Source organism: Poecilia formosa, unplaced genomic scaffold, assembly GCF_000485575.1.
Source record: "Poecilia formosa unplaced genomic scaffold, Poecilia_formosa-5.1.2 Scaffold143, whole genome shotgun sequence".
NCBI classification, from domain to species: domain Eukaryota; kingdom Metazoa; phylum Chordata; class Actinopteri; order Cyprinodontiformes; family Poeciliidae; genus Poecilia; species Poecilia formosa.
Genome location: NW_006800082.1, coordinates 1,341,436 through 1,362,566, shown reverse-complemented (window position 1 = coordinate 1,362,566; position 21,131 = coordinate 1,341,436). Strand labels below are relative to the sequence as shown.

The 21,131-nt window shown below is 37.2% G+C and overlaps 1 protein-coding gene across 3 annotated transcripts in view; it reads left to right on the top strand.

Annotated features, from left to right (window-relative positions):
- Nucleotides 1-15,696, top strand: part of mcama (melanoma cell adhesion molecule a) — a 61,725-nt gene extending 46,029 nt beyond the window's left edge. Inside the window, exons 5-16 of one of the 3 annotated variants that reach the window (XM_007562990.2) lie at nt 93-180; nt 1,303-1,482; nt 5,688-5,815; nt 6,693-6,837; nt 7,251-7,366; nt 7,774-7,915; nt 8,126-8,256; nt 8,547-8,688; nt 10,631-10,666; nt 13,754-13,883; nt 14,560-14,689; nt 15,483-15,696. In XM_007562990.2, the coding sequence (XP_007563052.1) occupies nt 93-180; nt 1,303-1,482; nt 5,688-5,815; nt 6,693-6,837; nt 7,251-7,366; nt 7,774-7,915; nt 8,126-8,256; nt 8,547-8,688; nt 10,631-10,666; nt 13,754-13,883; nt 14,560-14,689; nt 15,483-15,485 (1,371 nt within the window). In that variant the 3' untranslated portion in view covers nt 15,486-15,696. The remainder of the gene's footprint in view (nt 1-92; nt 181-1,302; nt 1,483-5,687; nt 5,816-6,692; nt 6,838-7,250; nt 7,367-7,773; nt 7,916-8,125; nt 8,257-8,546; nt 8,689-10,630; nt 10,667-13,753; nt 13,884-14,559; nt 14,690-15,482) is intronic. The other 2 variants (XM_007562991.2, XM_007562992.2) reach the window with 2 other exon arrangements.
- Nucleotides 15,697-21,131: the final 5,435 nt, after the last annotated feature.

Genomic DNA, 21,131 nt, shown 5'->3' with positions numbered 1-21,131 from the left:
TTCTTATTTATTTTAATTTTTTTTGTCATAGAACCCACAAGAATTTAAAACTACTTTCACCCCTGATTGAAACTCTATACAAACCCCTCCAGGTGGCGTCATGTGAGGTTCGAAATGGATTTCCTAAACCCAACATCACCTGGTACAAGGATAACGAGCCACTGATGCCTCAAGTAGGACGTAAGTTTTTACTGCTGTGGCTTTTCCTCCTTGTCTTAGAGTATTTATATCGAATTGTACATGATTGGTGTAAAGGTTTAACCACTGGCTTAGCAACAGGTTTGCTGAAAATTTTAAAATAAGAAATACCCATAAAATTATCCATGTATCAGTACTGCTAGCACAATTAGCCTGTTAGAAACAGTGCAGTCCTTAATGGGTAAGTACTGAAAAAGTACTTGCCTGGTAATTACTTACATATTTCTAAAGCTTGGTTTAACTTTGCTTGCTATAGGTTAGTACATGTAGAATCAAGAAATCCTGTAAATAGAACCTGTCTGACAACATGAAGCAGGTTAAAACATGTGTCTTGCTCGATATGAAGCTATTGTAGCTTACAGGACCTTGTGTTGTTCTTCTCCTTATTTTCATTGTCATAGTCATTGTGAGAAAAGTATTGATAAAGGTAAAAAATGTGGAAATGTTTGATGACCTTTACAGGGTCTATAAAGAGTATTCAAACAACCCACCCATTTTTTGGTAACAACTCAAAGCTTTTTAGTGTGTGGAAAATTAGTTTCTTCAAAAACCGCCAGATTGATAAGTCACAATCAAATTATCACTGCCCTGTTATCCAGCAACCCCAACCAAGCCCAGCTGGTTTTACTGCTCTATGTGCTGCACAATGGCTGCTGGAAAAGACAAGTGCTCAGTTGTTGATTTACCATCCAGAAGATACTGGCTGCATTGTTGTTGGTTGTGCTGGAAGCGCCACTTCTACTTTTTAAATATGTATGGTTGTCTAATTGTGTATCTGTTTGCAGCAATGTTGCAATGTTGAGTTGGGAGTTGTGGCCAGCTGCAGCTTATTTGGATTTAAAGTGATAAGACGCCCTAAAACAACTCATTCTGAAAGCATCTCAAAATTGACAGCACTTACCAGATAAAATCTCATTATCTCAAATTGATTGTGTGAAAATATGTAATTAACATGTTCAAGGAAGCATAATAGCATCTACACCCAGAGGATGCTGACTACTTGAATAATCAGGTTTTCTAACATTTTCAGCCACAGAAGCTCACATGAGCTGATTCAACCACTTCATTTTGACATTGTTTCTTGCTGTGTTTTCACTGTTCCAGAGGTAAATGTGATCATCCTGGTGACCCGGGAGCCCAGAGGCTTCTACTCTGTGCAGAGCACCCTGGAGTACAGGATACTGAAGGAGGACAAGGACTCCCATTTCTCCTGTGAGGTCAGCTTCTCTGTCCCGGGAGCCATCAGGACGAGGATGTCCCAAAGCATCAATGTCACTGTTCACTGTGAGTTTCATACGGTTATACTGACCTGCAGTAGAGCAGTAAGTCACTAATTAAAGTCTAATGCTGACTGTCTCACCTCGATTCTTGACTGTAATTGTCTCCAAGTTTTGTCACCATAATTGCCTGACAACACTTTAATTAGTTCAGCTTAATGCTTCCAGCCTTTGCAGTTAGATAAACAGTTTCCTTGCTGTTCTGTATTGTTTCCAGTTCTGTTGCTAATTTCAGTATTTTCACATCAAACCATACTTTTTTTTTTATTTGGCTTGCAGTTCGCTTGCTTCTCCTAGGGAGTTTATTGTTTTACATTCGGCTGTAAAAGATGCTAATGTAATTTAACTTGCACATTGTGAGTGGAATATTCATAAAAACGCCCACGTTGGAAATGCTAAAACCAGTAAATCTGCAGTGCTGGGGAAAACGCCTGGAAAATGGAGGAAAACTGGTGCACAGAGGTTAGACGTTCAGATTTAAAATCTCTTCATCCCTTTCTGATCTGTCTGTTTGCTCACAGTTTGTTAAAATCTGAATATTTAACAAAGCTTTTCCATCAGTCTTAAAAATGAATCTTAGTTAAAATTCAAGGACAGAAAAAACATCTAAATTAAAATAAGTATGCCATTTGGGTGTAAGATAAACAGTCCTGACAAACTAGCAACAACTCCACCCAAAAACAGTAGAAGAGAGCAGAGAAAAGAAAATTAACTTGCTTGAGTTTTAACATTGACCATGAAATGAACACCCTACTGAACAACAGGGTATCAAAAAATTGGGTTATACTCTTGTTGTTCCTCTCCATGGAAATCTTTAGTAAAAGGCGAAAGATTTATATGAATTGAAGAGAAACAAGAGTGCATGACCTGTTAATGGGTAGGTGTCCCATTTCTCCTGTCACCATACCCACATCACTGACGGTGCTATTCGACTGAACAATGCTTTATGGACACAGAAAAGCTGGCCACGCCTCTATTTTTTTAACCAGTTTAAAGCCTTTTTTATTTTTATTTTTCCCATTTCAAAAGTTTTTTCCAGTGGCAGTTTTTTTTTTTTTTCACTTTCAGTTTCAAACTTTTTCCAATTTTAAAATAAATGTAAAGTTTTAAATTTTTTTGTTGTTGTTTTAGTTTCAAATGTTATTCTTATGAACAAATTTTATGGCCCCAATTTAGGTCCATAGCACTCAGTTTTGTTCAGCACAAAGATTTTGTTGTTCAGACATGCAGCAACACTCGATGGCCTCGTTGAGGACTAAGGCCTCAACGAGGGCCTCAATATGTGGGCTGAGCTTTACCGCTGCACACCACTTGCATGAAATCATTCCTAAATAAAGAGATTTCAATCTGCTTTGTTGTGCGTAGTTTTAGAATGAGGTGTTAAGGCTTTACACAGACAATGCACTGAAATCATAAAATAACACAATGTTCCAAGTCCCACCATATGCTGTAGATTGCTTCTAGCTGACAAAGTATTTTAATATTGAACAACAGAAGGAGCACCACACTGAACAGCAGAGGGGATAGCACCGTCAGTGAAGTGGGTATGGTGACAGGAGAAATGGGACACCTACAATCAGCAGGTTATGCACTCTTGTTTTTCTTCAATTTGTACAAGTCTTTTGCCTTTTACTAAAGATTTCTGTGGAGACAAACTGTAAGAGTTTAACCCAATTTTTTGATACCCTGCTGGTTAGTGGGTATTCTTTTTGTGTTAAATATGAAAACATAAAGTTATTACTAAAATTCAGGGTATTATAGTTCCTACAATCTCTGGTATTTTGAAAATGCCTTAAGAATCAATCAAGTCAACTTTTGTTTCATAGACATGCTTTTATATATATTTACAATGAAGAAATATTTTTTAGAGTGCATGAGAAATGCTAAACACAGACTGAAAATGCTGTGAAAATGTATCTATATTTTTTCCCACATCACATGCACAGAGTATTGATGATATTTAAACAGGACCAACAGTTTTGAGACTGAAAAAAACAAACATTGAATCCTAAAACTAGTTATGAGCATTTTTTTACATTTTCAAAACTTTTTTTTTTCTTTTGAACAAGCTTTATGGCCCAAATTTATCTCCATAGGGCTGAGTTCTCGTTCAGGACAAAGCAGAGTTGTCGCCATAAAAGCCTACAACAAAATAGGAAAAAGTCACTAGATTTGTCGATGGTCACTGTTTTGTAAAATAGTCAGTGATTTCTGAGAAGTTGCTAAAAATAGTGGCAAAGTGCTTTGCCTCATTGCATAAAAGCGTACATAATTTTTTATAATTCATTCAAATTCAAAAATACTTTACTGATCCTACAGGGAAGTGATGTGGAAACTCATATTAAATTCAAATCTTCAAATAAAGTGGTTAAAAAACATAGATGAGGCCAGCTTTTTGGTTCCCACAATGCATTGCTATAGTCAAATAGCACCGTCATTGAAGTGGGTATGATGACAGGAGAAATGGGGCAAATGCACCATCAGGTCATGGGTTCTTGTTTCTCTTCAAATTGTATAAATCTTTTGCCTTTTACTAAAGATTTCCATGGAGAGAAACTGCAAGAGTTTAACCCAATTTTTTGATACCCTGCTTGTTAGTGGGGTGCTCATTTTATGTTAAATATTAAAATACTGAATAAGTTAATAGTAATGTTGAAGTTTACAATGTAGTGAGATATTAAAGGGTGATACACTGTGTGTGGAGCCTAAAACAGCTTACTATTTAAAACTTAAGTTAATAGTAAGGTTGAGATTCACAAATCTTGAGATTCATGCTAGTTACATGTTAAAGGTAACCTACTACGCTTCCTAGAACAGGTTAGAATAAATCTATGGGTTATACAAAACATGTTTGTGACATTTTTTGTGTAAAATCGTTAAATTAGACTTTAGTCTGTTCACTTCTGCCACTTTGAGCTTTCAGATACTTGTTTTAGTGTATCACCATGTTCTCAAATTGCACTAAATACTATTTTATGTCAGAGTCTATACTGTAATTCTGAACATTGCTTTCAAATCATTAAATACTTTAATGTTGAACATAGAAGGAGCACCCCACTCATCAGCAGGATGTCTTAAAATTTAGTTAAACTCTTGCTGTTGCCCTCTATGGAAAAAAAAATACACCTCACAGAACAAAAAAAATAGTAAAAAGCAAAAGATTTATACAATTTGAAGAGAACCAAGAGCCCATGACCTGCTGATGCTGTAGGTGCCCCATTTCTCCTGTCATCATACCCACTTCACTGACGGCGCTATTTGACTAAGCAACATAAAGACTCAAAAATTCAAATATTTTACTATTGTCTTTATTATCTTTATATTTAGGTAATGCAAGATAACAAAGTTTGCTGGACGACGATAAATTGTCCCAATTAGTTATTGCAATAAATGATAATATTGTTGTTTTTAGACAGTTTTCAACTAATATAATGGTAATGCCGTTATATGCAAAAACACATTCTCAGATCAATAAGCTTTAAGTTTTAGTGAACATTTAACACTGGGCCTGGAAGACATTTTAAATATCCAAAATAAATAAACAAAGCAGAAACAACAAATAGAATGAATTATGAAGTCTCTGTAAACAAAACAAACAAAATTTTCCTACAAAAAAAGGGGCAAGTTGAGACCAAAACACCAGACTGAAGACTTTTGCCTTCCAGTTTTTGGTAGAAAGAGAAAATGCAAATGGCATTTATTCAGCTAGTGTCAATTTATCATGAGATTAATTGATTTATTACTTATTGTGACAGACCTATCTGTCTCTTAATCTGTCACAACATAGTGACAGCTTTGCCAAATATGTAAAAATATATTCTTTATGATTTTCTATTGATTATCAGCAACAAAAGTTGATTTGGGGATTTAGTTACTCTTTAAAAGTGGCTTTTTGAGTTTTACTTTGGAGAAGTCATTTGTAATGTTGACTGTGTTTTTCCAGTTGGGTTTTTGTTTTTTATGAACATCAGATCATTTGCATATTTTGCCAGTAAACCCAATCTGCAGGTTCAGCTGTATCAAATAAAACTTCCTCTGGTTATTGTTGGAACAGTTTTGTAAAAAGCCAGACTGGATCTGTCAGCATTATGGAAATGATCTTGTGAAGTGACTTTACCAGCATGCTGAATAAGCCTGCCTAATTTATTTTATTTCTTTGTGTGTGTGTGTGTGTGTGTGTGTGTGTGTGTGTGTGTGTGCGTGTGTGTGCAGACCCCACCACTATGATGGAGCTGTGGAAGGATTCGCCGCAGGGCTTGGTCAAAGAGGGGGATACCGTAGAGCTGCGTTGCCAGGGTGACGGCAACCCCCCGCCGATCTTCATTTTCAGCAAGGAACAAGTAAGAATGGAGCGTCTTTTCTCACCCTGCGTCCCCCGAGAGTGTGTGAGTGACACACAAGAGACACGTAGGGAGTGTTTTTGAAATGTAGCGCCCACAGCGGCAGACACGAGCGTGGAGGGTCTGTGAGTACAGATCCAGACCGGGTCTGAGACCGGAGGCCATGTTGGCGAGCAGGGCTCGTTCCCACGTCAGACACACCAGAGACACATTCATTGTGTCTCTGGAGAACACAAAGGCTCAGCTGACTGCAGGCTGAGCATTTCCCAATCAGCCGGTTGGCAGACGTGGTCAGACAAAGTAATTTGAAGAAAGGGAACATGTGGTGGAAACAACACATTTTAGAAATATATTCAGGCTTAAAGCTGCAGTATGCTAAAATGTTTTTTATATATATTTGTTAAAAACTGTCACCATGTTGTGGCAGTGTGGTATGAGACAGATAATCTGTGAAAAAAAATCAATCTCCCAGTGCTGCCAGTGCTAATCAGAAACAACCAGAGTGAGATACTTAAGTTTTTGAGTTTTTATGTTGCTTAGTCAAATAGTGCCGTCAGTGAAGTGGGTATGATGACAGGAGAAATGGGGCACCTACATCATCAGCAGGTCATGGGCTATTGTTTCTCTTCAAATCGTATAAATCTTTCGCCTTTTACTAAAGATTTCCGTGGAGAGAAACTGTAAGAGTTTAACCCAATTTTTTGATATCCTGCTAATTGGTGGGGTTTTCTTTCTGTGTTAAATATAAAAACATTAAGTTATTACTAAAATTCTGAGTATTACAGGAGGTGAGTCTCGTCAATCATGTTTGTATGTGCCTCTCAACTGAGGCCCCATTCCCCTCTCCCTTGTAAACTAAATGGAGTTTCCTTTTCAGGAGCCCGATACGCTGCTGGAGAGCAGAGGTGATGTCCTGATTCTGCCGTCTGTGTCCCGGAAAGACAGCGGCATATACCAGTGCCGGGTGCTGGACTCTGCTGGACAAACAGAGATCAAAGAAGAGGTCACGCTCACGGTGCATTGTACGTAGGAAAACATTTCATGCGCCTACACACCAGGAACTGTATTTCTGCAGAATTATTCTGTACTTTAGTATTTAGAGACATTAGAGTTCAAATTCTGATTCAGGGCTGATGATAGGATATTTTAGGTTTTGTTCTGTGAGGCGTAGAACATCTTTGTGTAGAAATGTGATATCCAGCATTCTTCCAAATAGCTAAATCTGGAAAATTAGACATTTTCTGGAATAAATAAGGACATTTTCAAGTTTGAAAAGTCAAAAATTTTCTAGGAGATTGAGCTCAGAAATTTTTTTGGAAAAACAAAAAAAACAAAAAAAAAACAATGTGGTAATTTCTGAGTTTGTGTTCATGTGTGTGTGTGTACATGTGTGTGCACGTGTGTGTGTGTCATGTCGTGCTTCATCCCGTTTCAGATTTGGACCCGGCTGTTGTGGTTCCGAAAGAGTTGGAGTATATGGACAAAGGTGAAAATCTGGTGGCATCGTGCAACGCCCTGTCCTCTCTGAAAACTGTAACCATGTGGTACAAGGTAACTTCATTTCAGTTTGAAGTTATTCCCTGTTGCTGGTGCACTTTTTCCTTCCACTAAGCTTTCCGTCAATATGCTAGGATACAGGGATTTCTGAGTGGCCAAGTACTTTAGCTGGACTAAATTTCTCACAAACTCTTGAATGGGCTTTTATAAAACTCTCAACACTGCAGTTATTCCCTGTTGCTTATGCACTTTTTCCTTCCACTAAACTTTCCATTAACATGTTTGGATACAAAAACATTCTTTAGTTCACTGGACAGCTGTCCAATCAGCAGTCTTCCCCCTGATTGTTGTATAATACGTTAGTGTTGTTAGTGAATTGACCATTGTGATGATGTTCTGATGTTCCGGTGGCGTCGCTGACCTTGGGGTCGTGTCTGGATGTTTGCTTTGGGTTTGTTTAGGAAGGGAAGCAGGTGGGTCACGGCAACACGCTCCACCTGAACGACGCCACCTACGAGACGAGCGGACGGTACGTTTGCGAGGTGACCGTTCCCTCCCTGCCCTCCCTGCACACCAACGGCTCGGTTAACATCATCGTCCAAGGTCAGTGAGCCACTGCTGTTAACTTCCTGTTACCCTTTAAGGTCAGAGCTTTGAGTTCTGATAGTTTCTACAGGAAGTTTAGGGTTATGAAGACGTAAATGAAACAGGGTGAAGTGTTTTTATGGGTATATTACAGCACGTTGGTGAATGTTTACTAGAACAGGATCTGGTGACCATCTTGGTGAATGTTTCTGGTGGCTGTTCCTCCAGGCGGGCCTCAGTTGGCCGGCGTGGAGGACGAGGTCCAGCTGGAGGAAGTGGCCGGCCGCACGCTGAACCTGAGCTGTGAGGCCCGCGGGCATCCACTGCCCAGTATCACCTGGAGCATCACAGGCAGCCAGGTAACCGTTCATCCAACCGTACATCCAACTGTGCATCCAACTATTGCATTGTATACAAACTCGACAACGCTTCTGATAAAACTATCCTTGGCTGGAGTCTAATAGTTGGTAAAGGCAGCACTAAATAAAGACAAATGTACAAACATTTGCTTTGGAAGTTTTAAAAAAGAGACTTGCTGGATTTGTTTTCATGAAACCTTTAGTTACACCTAAAGGAGATTCAGTTTGTCCATTTTGAAAGAGAGATGTCGATAACTTTTGCATAAATAAAAATGTCTCTTTCTCTGTAGAACTGGCAAGAAGTGATGAGCAAAGCAAACGACCACATTACTCACAGCATGGTGTCGGTCAAGATCAACTCGGACGTCAGCGCCATTTGTAACGCGTCCAACAACCAGGGCACTGAGGTCAAGGTCTTCAGCATCAAAGCCAGTAAGCGTCTCTTTCTTATATGTATGTTGAACAACATGCAAGTTAAATTTTCTGATGTCAAATTGGGAAATTGTTTGACGAATGTGTCACAGCTGTTTTTCTTCCTCCTAATTTAGCCCATTAAAACTGAGTTGTTGTTCAACCATAAATTGTTAAATTGATTGTTTGATTTGCTAAAGAAATTCTAGACATTAAATAATATTTCTCACAGGATAAATTCACTAAAGAGTTTTCAATAAAGTTTTTAAGTCTGACTCATTCATTTTAGCTTAAAAGAGAAATTATGCAATACTATAACATTTGTTTGATTCATATTTTTGAATTAGACATTTGAAACAGGTTTGAGGTTGTTTGCTTCTGTTATTGTGTTAATATGGGCTGATATTGATTAAAATGAAGAGAAACACCTGAAAAACACCTGTGGAAAATTAAAATAGGATTCCTGCTCCGTTTTGGAAATACTGGGATCTGTGTTTTTTATTTGCGAAAGCTGAAAAAGTTTGAACTGACAAGACACAACCATTGATGTACACTCCCCTTCATTAAGATAATTTATCTGGCATTGTGGAGTAATGTCTCATGACCTGCATGAATCGACACACAGTTCTTTAACCCAACCCTTTTGGTTAAAAATTATGTCAGGTTTTCTTAATCCAGCATGATCCAGATTAGATGTTGGAAACTCTGAAGAATAAAGCAGAGCTCTTTTGCTGTAGTTCATTCAACCTGCCAGGTATTTGCTGCTGTCGACTCTTGGCTCATTTTACCCCTCCAGCAATTTGAAGAAAAGATTCCCAAGACGAACACATATAAAAATTCAAATGACTGTATGTGGTCTTTGTGTTTTTTATTACACCCAAAAATTTGGGTCAAAATGGCTTACAAATTTAAGGCATTTTTTCAATTTTTTTTACTTTCTTTAGAATTGGAGAGTCTATCTGTGTCCAAACGTTTTTGATAATTAGATTGAAAAAACACTGGGCTCTTTCAAATCCCTCTCACCTCGAGTCAGTTAGTGAGAGACGGGAGTATCGAGGGAAGGGACTAAGATTGTTTTCCCAAGTTGTATATGCCAGCTTTGTCGTGGTTTCTACTTGTTGAAGTCAAGCTAATTTAGGCTTTTTAGGGCTCATATCAATATATACAAAACGTTGGAAATAGCTAACTTAGAAAACACCCATACCTTCTCCTTTCTAATGTGTTTGTTGATTTGATCAAATCTTTGACTTTGTCTGAATTCACATCTCATGATTTATTCCATATCTACATGTTAAGGTTGTCAAAATCCAGCTAGGAAAGCTGACCTACTTCCCTCTCCCTCGCTATTCTTTATTTAATTTAAACTTTTTAGAAGCCTCTGAAATGTGATATCTTGATATCTTGCTGTAGTGTTGACAGTAGTAGCAAATAACTGTGTCCATTTTTTTTTTATATGTCATGTGCACATTTAGATTTATATTGACAACTTAACAGCTAAAAACATTGTAAAAACAATGCTATCAGCGGCGAGCAGTTTTTAGCCCTCCAGCAGGGAGCTGGGGTGGGACCTTGACGTCACGCTGCAATGTATCATGGGCATCACTGTCAAGTTTGGTTTGGACATGCTTCGTTCATGCTCCTCTAACTTTAAAATAAAGCATTGCAAAAACAACTCTTTTTACACTTACTTATGGTGTGTTCACTGATTAGAAACTGATGCGAATTTTCAGTTTCTGAGCAGGCCAAGGCAAAAACCGACCAATTCTGGTCACCAGCTGAATTCTTGTTGCATCTTTAACAACAACCAGCTGATAAATGATCACAGTTTGCTCTTTAACCAAATGTTTAACACAATAAAAGCAGGTTTGCACTAATCTTAAGGGATGTGTGTGTTTATGTGTTGGATTAATGTTGGTGGACGTGAACTTCTTCCCACTCTGAGTGTTGTTTTACTCGTCCACAGTTCCCAGGGTCACCCGCACTGCTCCCTTCTCTCCCGGTAAGACGATTACCGCCCTGCAGTCTCTAATGTTGCAGCTTTCCAGCTCAAACGCTTTCCTCCCAATGTTCACGCTTTTCACCAACATCCATATGTGACAATGCAGGGCTGCAGTAGGCCATGCATTATTTACAGGCATTCCACCCTAAGACTGTCTTTAGCTTGCTGGCAGATCTTTGAGTTAGCCCTTGGCTGTTTTTAAATATTCTGTTTGATTTTTAGAGTTAAAAAAAAATCTTAACGCCAGCAAATCCCAGATACTCGGATCAAACACGCTGCAGCTGTAAAATATTATTTGTTTATCCCAGAACTTTTTAAGTAAACAAAAATCAGCAATGTGGAAAAAAGACAGCCAGACATTAATCGTGTTTTATGGTAGCTTTAACATACCGGGTTAATTTACACTTCACCTTTGAGGGGGTTGCAATTATCAGGCAGTTTTCTGACTTAATCTGGGTTGTTAGTTCGTATCGTTAAATCTTTGCAGGACTCTGGGGAAAAACACGGAGTCTGAAATAAAAACAACAGAGGGAAAAATCTGGTCCAGAATGTTCCCAAACAACTTTTTACTGCTTTTCTTTTTGTTTACGGCCATTCTAAACTAATGCAGTCAGAATAAATTACATCATCAACACTTGGTGCAATAAAAAGGTTAAATGTTTCTCTCACTTTTTATTGAGTCAGTATATTTAAAGACTAATCCTACTACATTGGAAGGCAACTGTTCACTTAGTTCAAAACTGATGGAGTCCATTTATGATTGATAAGTGAAGTGAGGCACAGATTCTTGCAGAAATATATTAGAGTTTTTTTTTTTGTTAGGTTTTACTACAACAGTTCATGGAGTCTTCACAGAGTGATTCAAGTGGAGCTATTTGCTGCAATACTGATTTTTTTTCTTGTGTTGCTTTCAAAATAGTTTTTCTCATCATAAAACTTCCTTATAAAGTCTGGAGCAGTGTTGCTAAATTGCAGCTGCATCAATTGGTTTATATTTAACTTGTAGGAATGTAGTTTGGTTTATTTGCAGAATATCAAAGACTGAAGCTTCTTCTGGTTTAGATGGGTGACAAAAACCATGTTTATATTGACCCTGGAAAACCTGGACATACAAACACATGAAAAAAAAAAAGTTCAACCCATTAGATTGTTTTGTAGGAGCAGCTTGGAGATAAAAATATGTTTTCAAATTTATTTTGGGTTTGTAAGGTTTTATGAAAATCTATGACGGAGTATTAAGGCCAGACTAAGAATCTTTTTTTTAAATATGAGAATAAAGTCAGAATATGAAGATGACATAACAGCAGAATAAAGACTCAATATCACCAGAAGAAAGTTGTAAAAATAATAGAAAAAAGTTGTTTTAATGAGATCAAAGCTTTTCATTGAAGATCTGATATTAGTTTATGATTCTTTCTTCTAAATAGGCATTTTGATGATGGTTTTAAAGTTCTGATACTGTTAATTGTCTGATGTGTTTAAAGATCAAGTATTTATTCATAAACTGATGTTCAACATTCCGTATTTTAATTTATTATTTAATTATTTATGGTTGAATTTATCATAAAATTACTTCATTATCCTATTAATATGATTTTTCTTCTACTATTAATTTGACTTTATTGGCAGACAACTTTATTATTACAGCTTTTTTGGCGGATTATGACTTTATTCTGATAATGACTGTACTCTCATAATATTTTGACTTTATTTGCAAAGTCTTTTTTTTCTTAGCCTGGCCATAATACTTTGTTGTAAAATTATAACATAAAGTTATGCAGCATTCTTTTCAAATTCAAAAGCACTTTATTGATCCAGAAAGGAAATTTAAATATTGTTGCAACTCATAAAATTACAGACGTGCACATGCTTTAAACGTAATAAACCAAAAACGTGAAAATATTTTACTTTTTGAAAAAATTTGGTTCAAGTTTGGTTATTTTTTGACTCTGTTGGGGGAATTTTATTTGCAAATTTCCAATCAAATTTCCTTCCAAGACAGAACAATATTGTCCAGTCTTTAGGTTTGGCTGAAAACACAGAAGAGAAGTCAACACTTGCATATCTGTTTTATTTGAAATAGAGATTTTGTAATTTTGCAACACTGGGCTTTACAGGGTTAAACTTGAGGGGTGTCCAAGGCGTGGCCCGGGGGCCATTCGCGGCCCTCTGAATGATTTGGTGCGACCCTGGACCACAACTAAACCATTGCATAAATTCGGTTTATCAGCTCAGGCGGTGATGGAGATGCACAAATCTGCTTGCTTTGTTAAAATATTGTGTGCTTAGTTTATTTTTGAACAGGCAAGTATGAAAAATAAGGCTTTTTAAAACAAAATTCGGAGTACTTTCAGTTCGACATGTTTCAACGCCGTTCTTCTTCTTCTCTTCCATGTTTGTCTGCTTGCTCCATCTGCTTCATCCTCTCTGGTGATCCTTGCTCTTCTCTGAAGTGTTTCTGTATTTTTCTGCATGTTTTCTGCATTAACTGCATGATGTGAGTCCCTGCCTGATCTATGAGTGGAAACTTTGTAGCAACACACCTGCAGAACCGACTTACTTGTGGTCAGTCGGTTAATAATGACCTTTTTTCACATAACTTTTGTTTATTCAAAAGGTAAAATCATCATTTAAAATTAAAAGTTGAAACATTTCATCTGTAAGAGAACATAACTTTTTTTTTTACAACACTGTAGATCATGTCTAATGGTTGCTATGGAGATCTAAGGTACTAACTTTCCGCTCTTTGTGGCAGTTTTTCAACGTTGAGCTTAGAGGCTGTCAGCAACACGTGGGGGTGGCACTCTTAGCTCCAAAGTGTCCTTCACGTTCTGTCATCTGTCGGACTTATAGCTTTTTGAAACCTTGTGCACCAGTGTGAACCTTCACACCAGAAACCAAATGAACAAAAAACAAACCATCACGTAAGACACATTAGAAAAAATTATTTTTCTGAAAGTTTGAGTGGTACATATACAACCTGTTTTTGTTGTAAAAAAAAAAAAATTGACCCGTTTGTGATTATTTAGGCAAATAAATAAAATCTTAACAGAAACCTTGACAGTGGATGTCTGCTTCTGTGTGCAGTTGAAGGCAGCGGAGTGATCATAGTGGTGATCATACTGTGTTTGCTGCTTCTCGCCTTCCTGGGAAGCATCGTCTACTTCCTGCATAAGAAGGGAAAGATCCCCTGTGGACGTTCAGGAAAGCAGGAGATGTGAGTACCGCCTCGCCCTCTACTCCTTCTGCTGCACAAAATTTCAATCATATCTTTATTTTTCTGCATAGAACCCTCAAAATTGCATTTGTTGGCAAAAGCCAGAAATTTCCCAGCTTGTGTGTGAACTAATGGTTGGTTGATTGGGAATGGTTGAGCAACCATTCCCAATTTGCATGCAGACGCACAAAATAGATCCCAGTTGTATTTACACACTTATTTAGCTCTTACCTTTACAAAGATAAAGGTAAGAGCTTTAAACTACTCAGTCTTAAAGCAGAGAAAAAAAGCGTTAACTCAGTTCGACCTTTCAGATTTGGTGTTTACCAACCAAATCACTCAAAATTCCGCAGCACATCTACATGGAGATGCTTGTCATAGTCAAGCTAGCATAGCTGACCTATTTCCCTTTCCTTCGCTTTTTTTATGAAAAGTTTTTCCTGACATTGTTTTTTAGTTGTCATAGTTTTGACAAATATTAGCAAAGCACTGTTTCCCTTTTTCCTTTTACATATCACACATACATTTAAGATTTAGCCCATTATGTTAACAACTTGGCCACTAAAACCAATGATTGTTGTTGTTGGTGAGCAGTTTTTTGGGATTTTGTGCGTGTGATGTCGTGTTTCAACGTGTCTATAGCACCAGTTCATAATGTCTGTGCTCATCCGGGCAGCACCAAAGAGAAGCCCACCAAAGACGACATCGTTGTGGAGATGAAGAACAACCCAAAGAACGAGGATGCTGTGCTGCTAAAAGCCGTGAACGGAGAGAAGAAAGGTCCCAATGACCAGGTAACTGTTGTGGTGAGTGAATACACCTGCAGAAAGAGAGGAAAAGTAAAACCGAGAAACCATAGCAACAAACACATGCATCTGTAGCACTAAAAACTACATCACTGAAAATTACACGAGAAAAATCAAAGTTTAGTAATGTAAACATATGACTTTTTTTTTCTTGTAAATGGACGACTTTTCAACATTAGAGAATATTGGAAGTGTCGCCACATTATTTTCTAGATATAAAACTTTATTAGAAATTGCGTTTGGTTTATTTCAAACGTAAAAGAGACAGAAAAGAAACAGAGGAAGGAGGAGGAAAAGGTTTCAAGGGAAAGGAGATCAGAGTAGAGGAGTGAAAAAAGGATAGAGAATACAAGTCAACAGTCTGCTTTTACACCTACAGAAAGAGAGAAAAAACAGAACCGAGAAACCATAGCAACAATCAACATCATCATGACTGAAAATAGCATATTATAAGTTAATACAAGAAACTAGGACTTTTAATATCGTAAATTTTTGCTTTTAATCATGAAAAACTCATTTTGTTCTTGCTAGTTTACCACTTTTCAACCTGCAAGAATGTCGGAAGTATTTTATTGTACATCAAACAGTTCAATAAAAATATTTTTCTGTTTTTTAATGGAAATGTACTCCTCTGTTGCCACTTTCTTTCTTTCTTTGCTCAATAATCCGTCGTCAAAACGTGCTTCTGAGTGAAAGCTGCTCTTTTAAATATTTAGGATCTGGTCTGAGTCTTGTGGAGTTGACCTCTCCTGAATGATTTGAGTAAATCTCACCTTCTCTTCTGTCTGTGCAGTAAAACTCCTGAAGGTCGTGAGGAGCCGCAGCAGGTCGCAGTATCCAGACGGAGGTTATTGGCACGGAGGTGACCTTGGACGTTCCCACTGACCTCCTCCTTGTCTGGACGCTCCCTCCCTGTTCCTCCCTTCATTTTTTGTTCTAAGCAGTATTCAGCAGGTTTTCCCACACACACACGCACGCACGCACACTCACACACACACACACACACACACCCGCACACGCACACACACACACACACACACACACAGAACACACACAGAACACACATTTCCCAGGTGTGTTTGTACAGATGTGTACCTTCTGAATGAGTCTTTGCTTCAGCATTCAGTTCTCTCATTAGTTTTCAGCTCTTTGCTGTTGTTTAGTGTTTGTACGATGGTGAATCATCCTTCTTTTTTTATGAAAGTGTAAATATTATATATTTTGTTATTTAAGATATTTTGGCTCAGATTTCCATTTCACAGCAGCGTCTGGCTCGTGTGCATGTTTTCTATAGTTTTTACTTTAGCATCCAGGTGAGATTTGAAGCAGGACTTGATGGAGACCAAACGTTGTAAAAACTCGTCCTACATTCGACCAAAACAGCTTATTTTATTTTCTGCTCTGCAGGACCGCCAGTGATTACTTCACTGGTGGCCATCTTTACCAAACTGCTGTCACGTTCTTGTACTGTTTGTAAATATGCTTAGGTTAGAGACCTGCTAGACCTCCTGAAGCTCAAACAGGTCAAAGTTACACATCTGCTGTGCCTGTTTTTTTATTTTTTACATCAAACACTGAATTTATTTTATTTTGAAACTGTTTTTCTCTGTGTTGCCACTGATTGGTCAGAGCCTGAAGGTCCCATGTGTTTTTGCATGTTTCATACCGCAACAGTTTGGACTGACGATGCTTTTATACAGAGAGATCACTGTGATAAACACAAGAAGGTTCATGGTTTTCTTTATCTGAAGTGTTTGGAAACAAAAGAATGATTTTTTTTTTCTTTTATAAAATCCATCTTAAATGGTTAAATTTTTCATCTTAAATGTTTCTATCATAATTCATTTAATTAGCTTAATTTAAATTTAGAAAAATGTATCTAATTTTGACAAATTTAAATGCAATCCCAGTTTACACTAAAGTCAAAAATCTGACCCGACCACAAGATGTTTTTTTTTATTATTATATACAGATTTAGATTTTGGATTTAAAAATTTTTTTCCCCAAACTTTTTTATTTGATACATTTCATAAAACAAGCAAGGAAAGATTTAAGATGTCCAGTTTAGAAAACAAGTAAAAAAACCTTCTTGTGTTCGTTATTCACTAACATTATTTGGTTTCTTTTTTTTTATTTCTTAGCTCACGGTTTCATATTTCAGGAAAGCGGTCGTGCCGCTCTGCGAGTCGGATGTAATTATAGTGGATGGAGCCACGAACTGAGGTTTAATCTAAAACAGGCAAAGAAAACATGCAAAAAATACTGCTGGGGTCCTTTTAAAGGCTGGCGTTGTGAATATTTCTCACTGTGTATTTTATTTTGAAAGTTTTCTTTTGTTACCGAGAGTGCTACACTGCCCTGATGACTTGCAACATTTAAATTCGTAGTGAAGTATTTTCAGTTTTTCATTTTTTATGTCCCACTGAATGACGAGAAGCGATGCCGTCGGTGTTTGAACAGATTTCTGGTTGGATCCGTGAATCTTTATTTGTTCAGTGGTGAGAAAACAGAGTTTGAAACTGATTATCTTTTCTACATGTGTATAAATTTAATGCTCAACATGTGATTCTCTTGATGCTTGTTTTTTGTTTTTTTACAAGATGCCAAATAAAAGTTCCACCTAAAGAAAAGGCCTTGACTTGTTTCTGCAGAGCTTTCGAGTGTGTAGTGTGTGTGTGTGTGTGTGTGTGTGTGTGTAGAAGTGAGCGCTTCCAAACCGCTGTCAGCGCAAACTGGGAAGCGCTCCGAACGGTAGCTCAGATTTCCTTCCTGGACAGAAAACACATCTGCAAAGAATTTAAAGCTGCAAAACAAACGTTGAGTTCAGCCGCTCGGTGCAGAGCCTGCAGGCCTCCAGGTGACGACGGCTCAATAACGACCGAGATGAAGCAGCTCAAGAGGTTTAAAGGCATAAAACGGTTCAGATCGGGTTTTGTTTTACATTTTCTGCTCAGATACATGACCTCCCGGTAGCTGATGGACTTGTGAGGGGAAAGGAAACGTTCAGCTGCTGTTTAATAAACTGCATGTTGGTTCTCTGTTTGGTTCTGATTCAGGTGACAGAAGGCCGACTTTGTAACTCTCTTTATGCGACTCTGAAGGTTCAGATCTGAGTCAGTCACTACACCCAGATTTCAGGCCTGATCATTAGTGTCTAGCTGTAACAACTGATGCTGCATCGTTCCTCTTTAGGTCCAGAGAGAATATCAGCAGGACAAATATTAGTCCACAGCAGAAGATGTTTTTAGATCATTTTTGTACTATGTAGTTCTTTATGGAAGTATGAAGTGGGTTTTCTGTAGGTTTTACTCGTCGTGGAATAATGGCATTGAATTTATACAAGTTGTTTTTTAGATCTTGTTTTTGCCTTTTAAGTATGAAACAGTTTATTTCCACTAATTTCAGAGTAGACAGCCAGCACTGTTAGTTAAATAATGAATGCATAGGCAAGAACAAATAACCCATAGTTAAAAATCACAGAAATTTCAAGTTACTCAAATATACTTTAATCATAGTTAATAGCCTTGCTTCCTAATCAACTGAAGCTAAAGTTGACTTTTTATCCTTTTTCTGTACTGAGGGTAGAATTGTTCCATTACTGTAGCAACATTCTCAAAAAAATTTACCAAAATAAAATCAAATAACCTCAGAGGTAGTTACAATACACATTGGTAACTTTACTTGGTTGGCCTTTACAATTAATATCCCAAAGCAGAAAATAATTTATTTTTTACACTTTTATTATTATTTTATAACCAAAAATAGAAATGCATGAATGGATTGGGGTCTAGAATTTTCTATTAGTCCCTGAACGCACCGTTTTCCAGGTTTGCGATGAGGCAAAAAAAGCACACATTAAATATCTGTTGAACAAACCACACGCACCAAAGGTTAAAGAAAAATACAGTTTAATTAAAAATCTTAATGGCTTAGGCATGAAAACATGGCGGCACAATGAATGCAGAGGATATTAAAAAGACAATAAATAAAATCATATCTATACAGGTAATAAAGCGACGAGTTTTTAGTAGGCAAGTTCCATTTGACGAAGGCCAGTTAACTGGGTAAACCAACACACACAGTCACAGAGAGAAGTCAGCAGACGGGAACCGACACCAAGTCACTGATGGTTCTGCTCTCAGAGTTCAGATGTGGAGTGAAATGACAACATGAGGGGCAGAGGAGAGTCCAGACGGAAATGGAGCGATTCGCCCAGTTCTGTGACTGACAGGAGGCACAATAATTCACCTTCTCCCACTAAAACCAGTTTAAACCTTAGTGTAGAGAAAAGGACACTTCAGCCACCCTCTGCTTACACAATTTTATATCAGGAGGTATTCTTACCAAGGATTTCAGAACATTTAACCTACAAATTTCATTTACTGATGCAGAATCCTGGAGAATTCATAAAAAAAATTTTTAAAAAAAGCTTAATGACAAATCAGTTTTTCTTAAATAAATGAAAACTGAATTTTGCATTCTCTGGTTTTCCTTGTCTGACATCATCATTGATGACGGCTTTGACAGAAAACTGAACAAAATCCATACGGGTGTAAATACTTTTTCACAGCAGATAAAAGAGGTTGATAACAGTAGCTGCGTTTCCATTACAAGTATACGCAAAACACTCTTGATAATCTGCCAATATCAAAAAACATAATTTCGCAGCTGCTGAGTTTCCATTAAAGACACAAAAAAACATCCATCATCATCCAACAGCTTCATGTTGTCTTCTTTGTCTTTTCTACCAGCAGTAACATCTGGTTACTGATGACGTGACTCGTGTGATGCGAAAAAAGTTTTTCCATTTCAAATTTGCACAACACATTAATTTTGATCCGGTGAGAATCCATAAATTCTTGACCGAAAAACATCCGTTTCTTTTTAAATTGGCGTAGTTCCATTTAGCAAATTAAATTTTCGTATTCCAATAAATTACATGGTCGATGGAAACGGAGCTACTGTGATGTAATTTTTCCCATATAAATACCTTCTTTGTACCGACATTCACTTTTTACACCTTTATCCGTTCATATTGCTTTGCAGTGGGAAAAAGTACATTTTGACCTTTTAAAATCTCAAACAGTTTCAAATCTGACCCACAGATTTGCAAAATTTAAACGTAAAACCTGCAATCTTCCCAACGACCAGCAGGGGTCACAAGAAAACATCCTTAGTGAGTTTCTGCTTGATATAAAATCTAATTTTACAAACCATGGCGTGAGTTCAGTAAAACAGACTGGAAACCTGGACTTTTATCCTTTTCACAAAAAAATAAAATGCATGACATTTGTGCTCTGGCGCCACCTAGAAATCTTCAGATCCCAGTGGCTCAATTTATACTAGAGGATTCACACACCTGAGAACAAGTCAAAGCTTTTTAAATCAGTTTTTCTCCACCTTAATGCTTAATAAAGATGCTACTATGGCATTTGAAAAATAATATACAATAGAAGTAAATTTAAGTCTTTTTTCAAGTTATTTTTTCTAAAATTTTCAGTTGAACAATTTTTAAATTCACAAAAAAAAGAATAAATAAACAATAAATTGCTGATAATCTGAGCCACTAACCAGGAAGCCTTGCAGATGAAACACGTCTGCTCCAAACAGAAGAAAGGATGAAGCCACAACAAAATGTCAATATGATCTTAAATATGCAAAACTGGGGCTTTAAGTTGGGCAAAAATGTCATTGTTCCAGAAACATTTTGGAATGCTCCGTCCTACAATCTAGTAAAAACAAAAAAGCGTAATAAAACATTTACACATTCATGTGGAATGACTTAAAGTCCGAGCAGATGGTCACAGGTGAGATCACATTAAAACCAGGGCTGCACAAAGTGCTGCAGATGTATTATTACTGCAGTGTCTCTGCAGAACTGCTACCGATGTTAAACTATTTAAATAACCTGCATTCAGGCTTTCAATGCCACTTGGACATCTGGTGGCTCCAGTCGTTTAATGCAGCATAAAAACAGTTCTACAAGGACGTTTTGATGCTACAGCAGCAACTCCTTTAATAAAACCTTGTTCAGATAGAAATGTCATCATCTGAGGATTTTGTTTGCTAAAATCTGAAAGCAGAGCAGACATTTTATTTACCACAGGTCATGTCATTATGTTTTTTTTTCTAATATAAGCTGATGACACTGCAAAAACAAAAGGTAAAGTATTTTTGCTTTAGTTTGTATTGCAAATATCTTAGTTTTGTGTTATTTCAACTGTGTAACTTTTCAGCCAGATATAAGGGCTTGTTTTAAGTAAATAATTATTTAATACTGATAAAAAAATACATAACTTGTTCCACTGGCAGATTATTTCACATATAACAAGACATTTTCCAGTGTTATAAGTGAAATAATCTGCTAGTGAAACTAGAATTTATTTTGTCTACTTTCAAGAATTATTGGCTTAAAACAAACTGCTATATCTTGCTGAAAAGT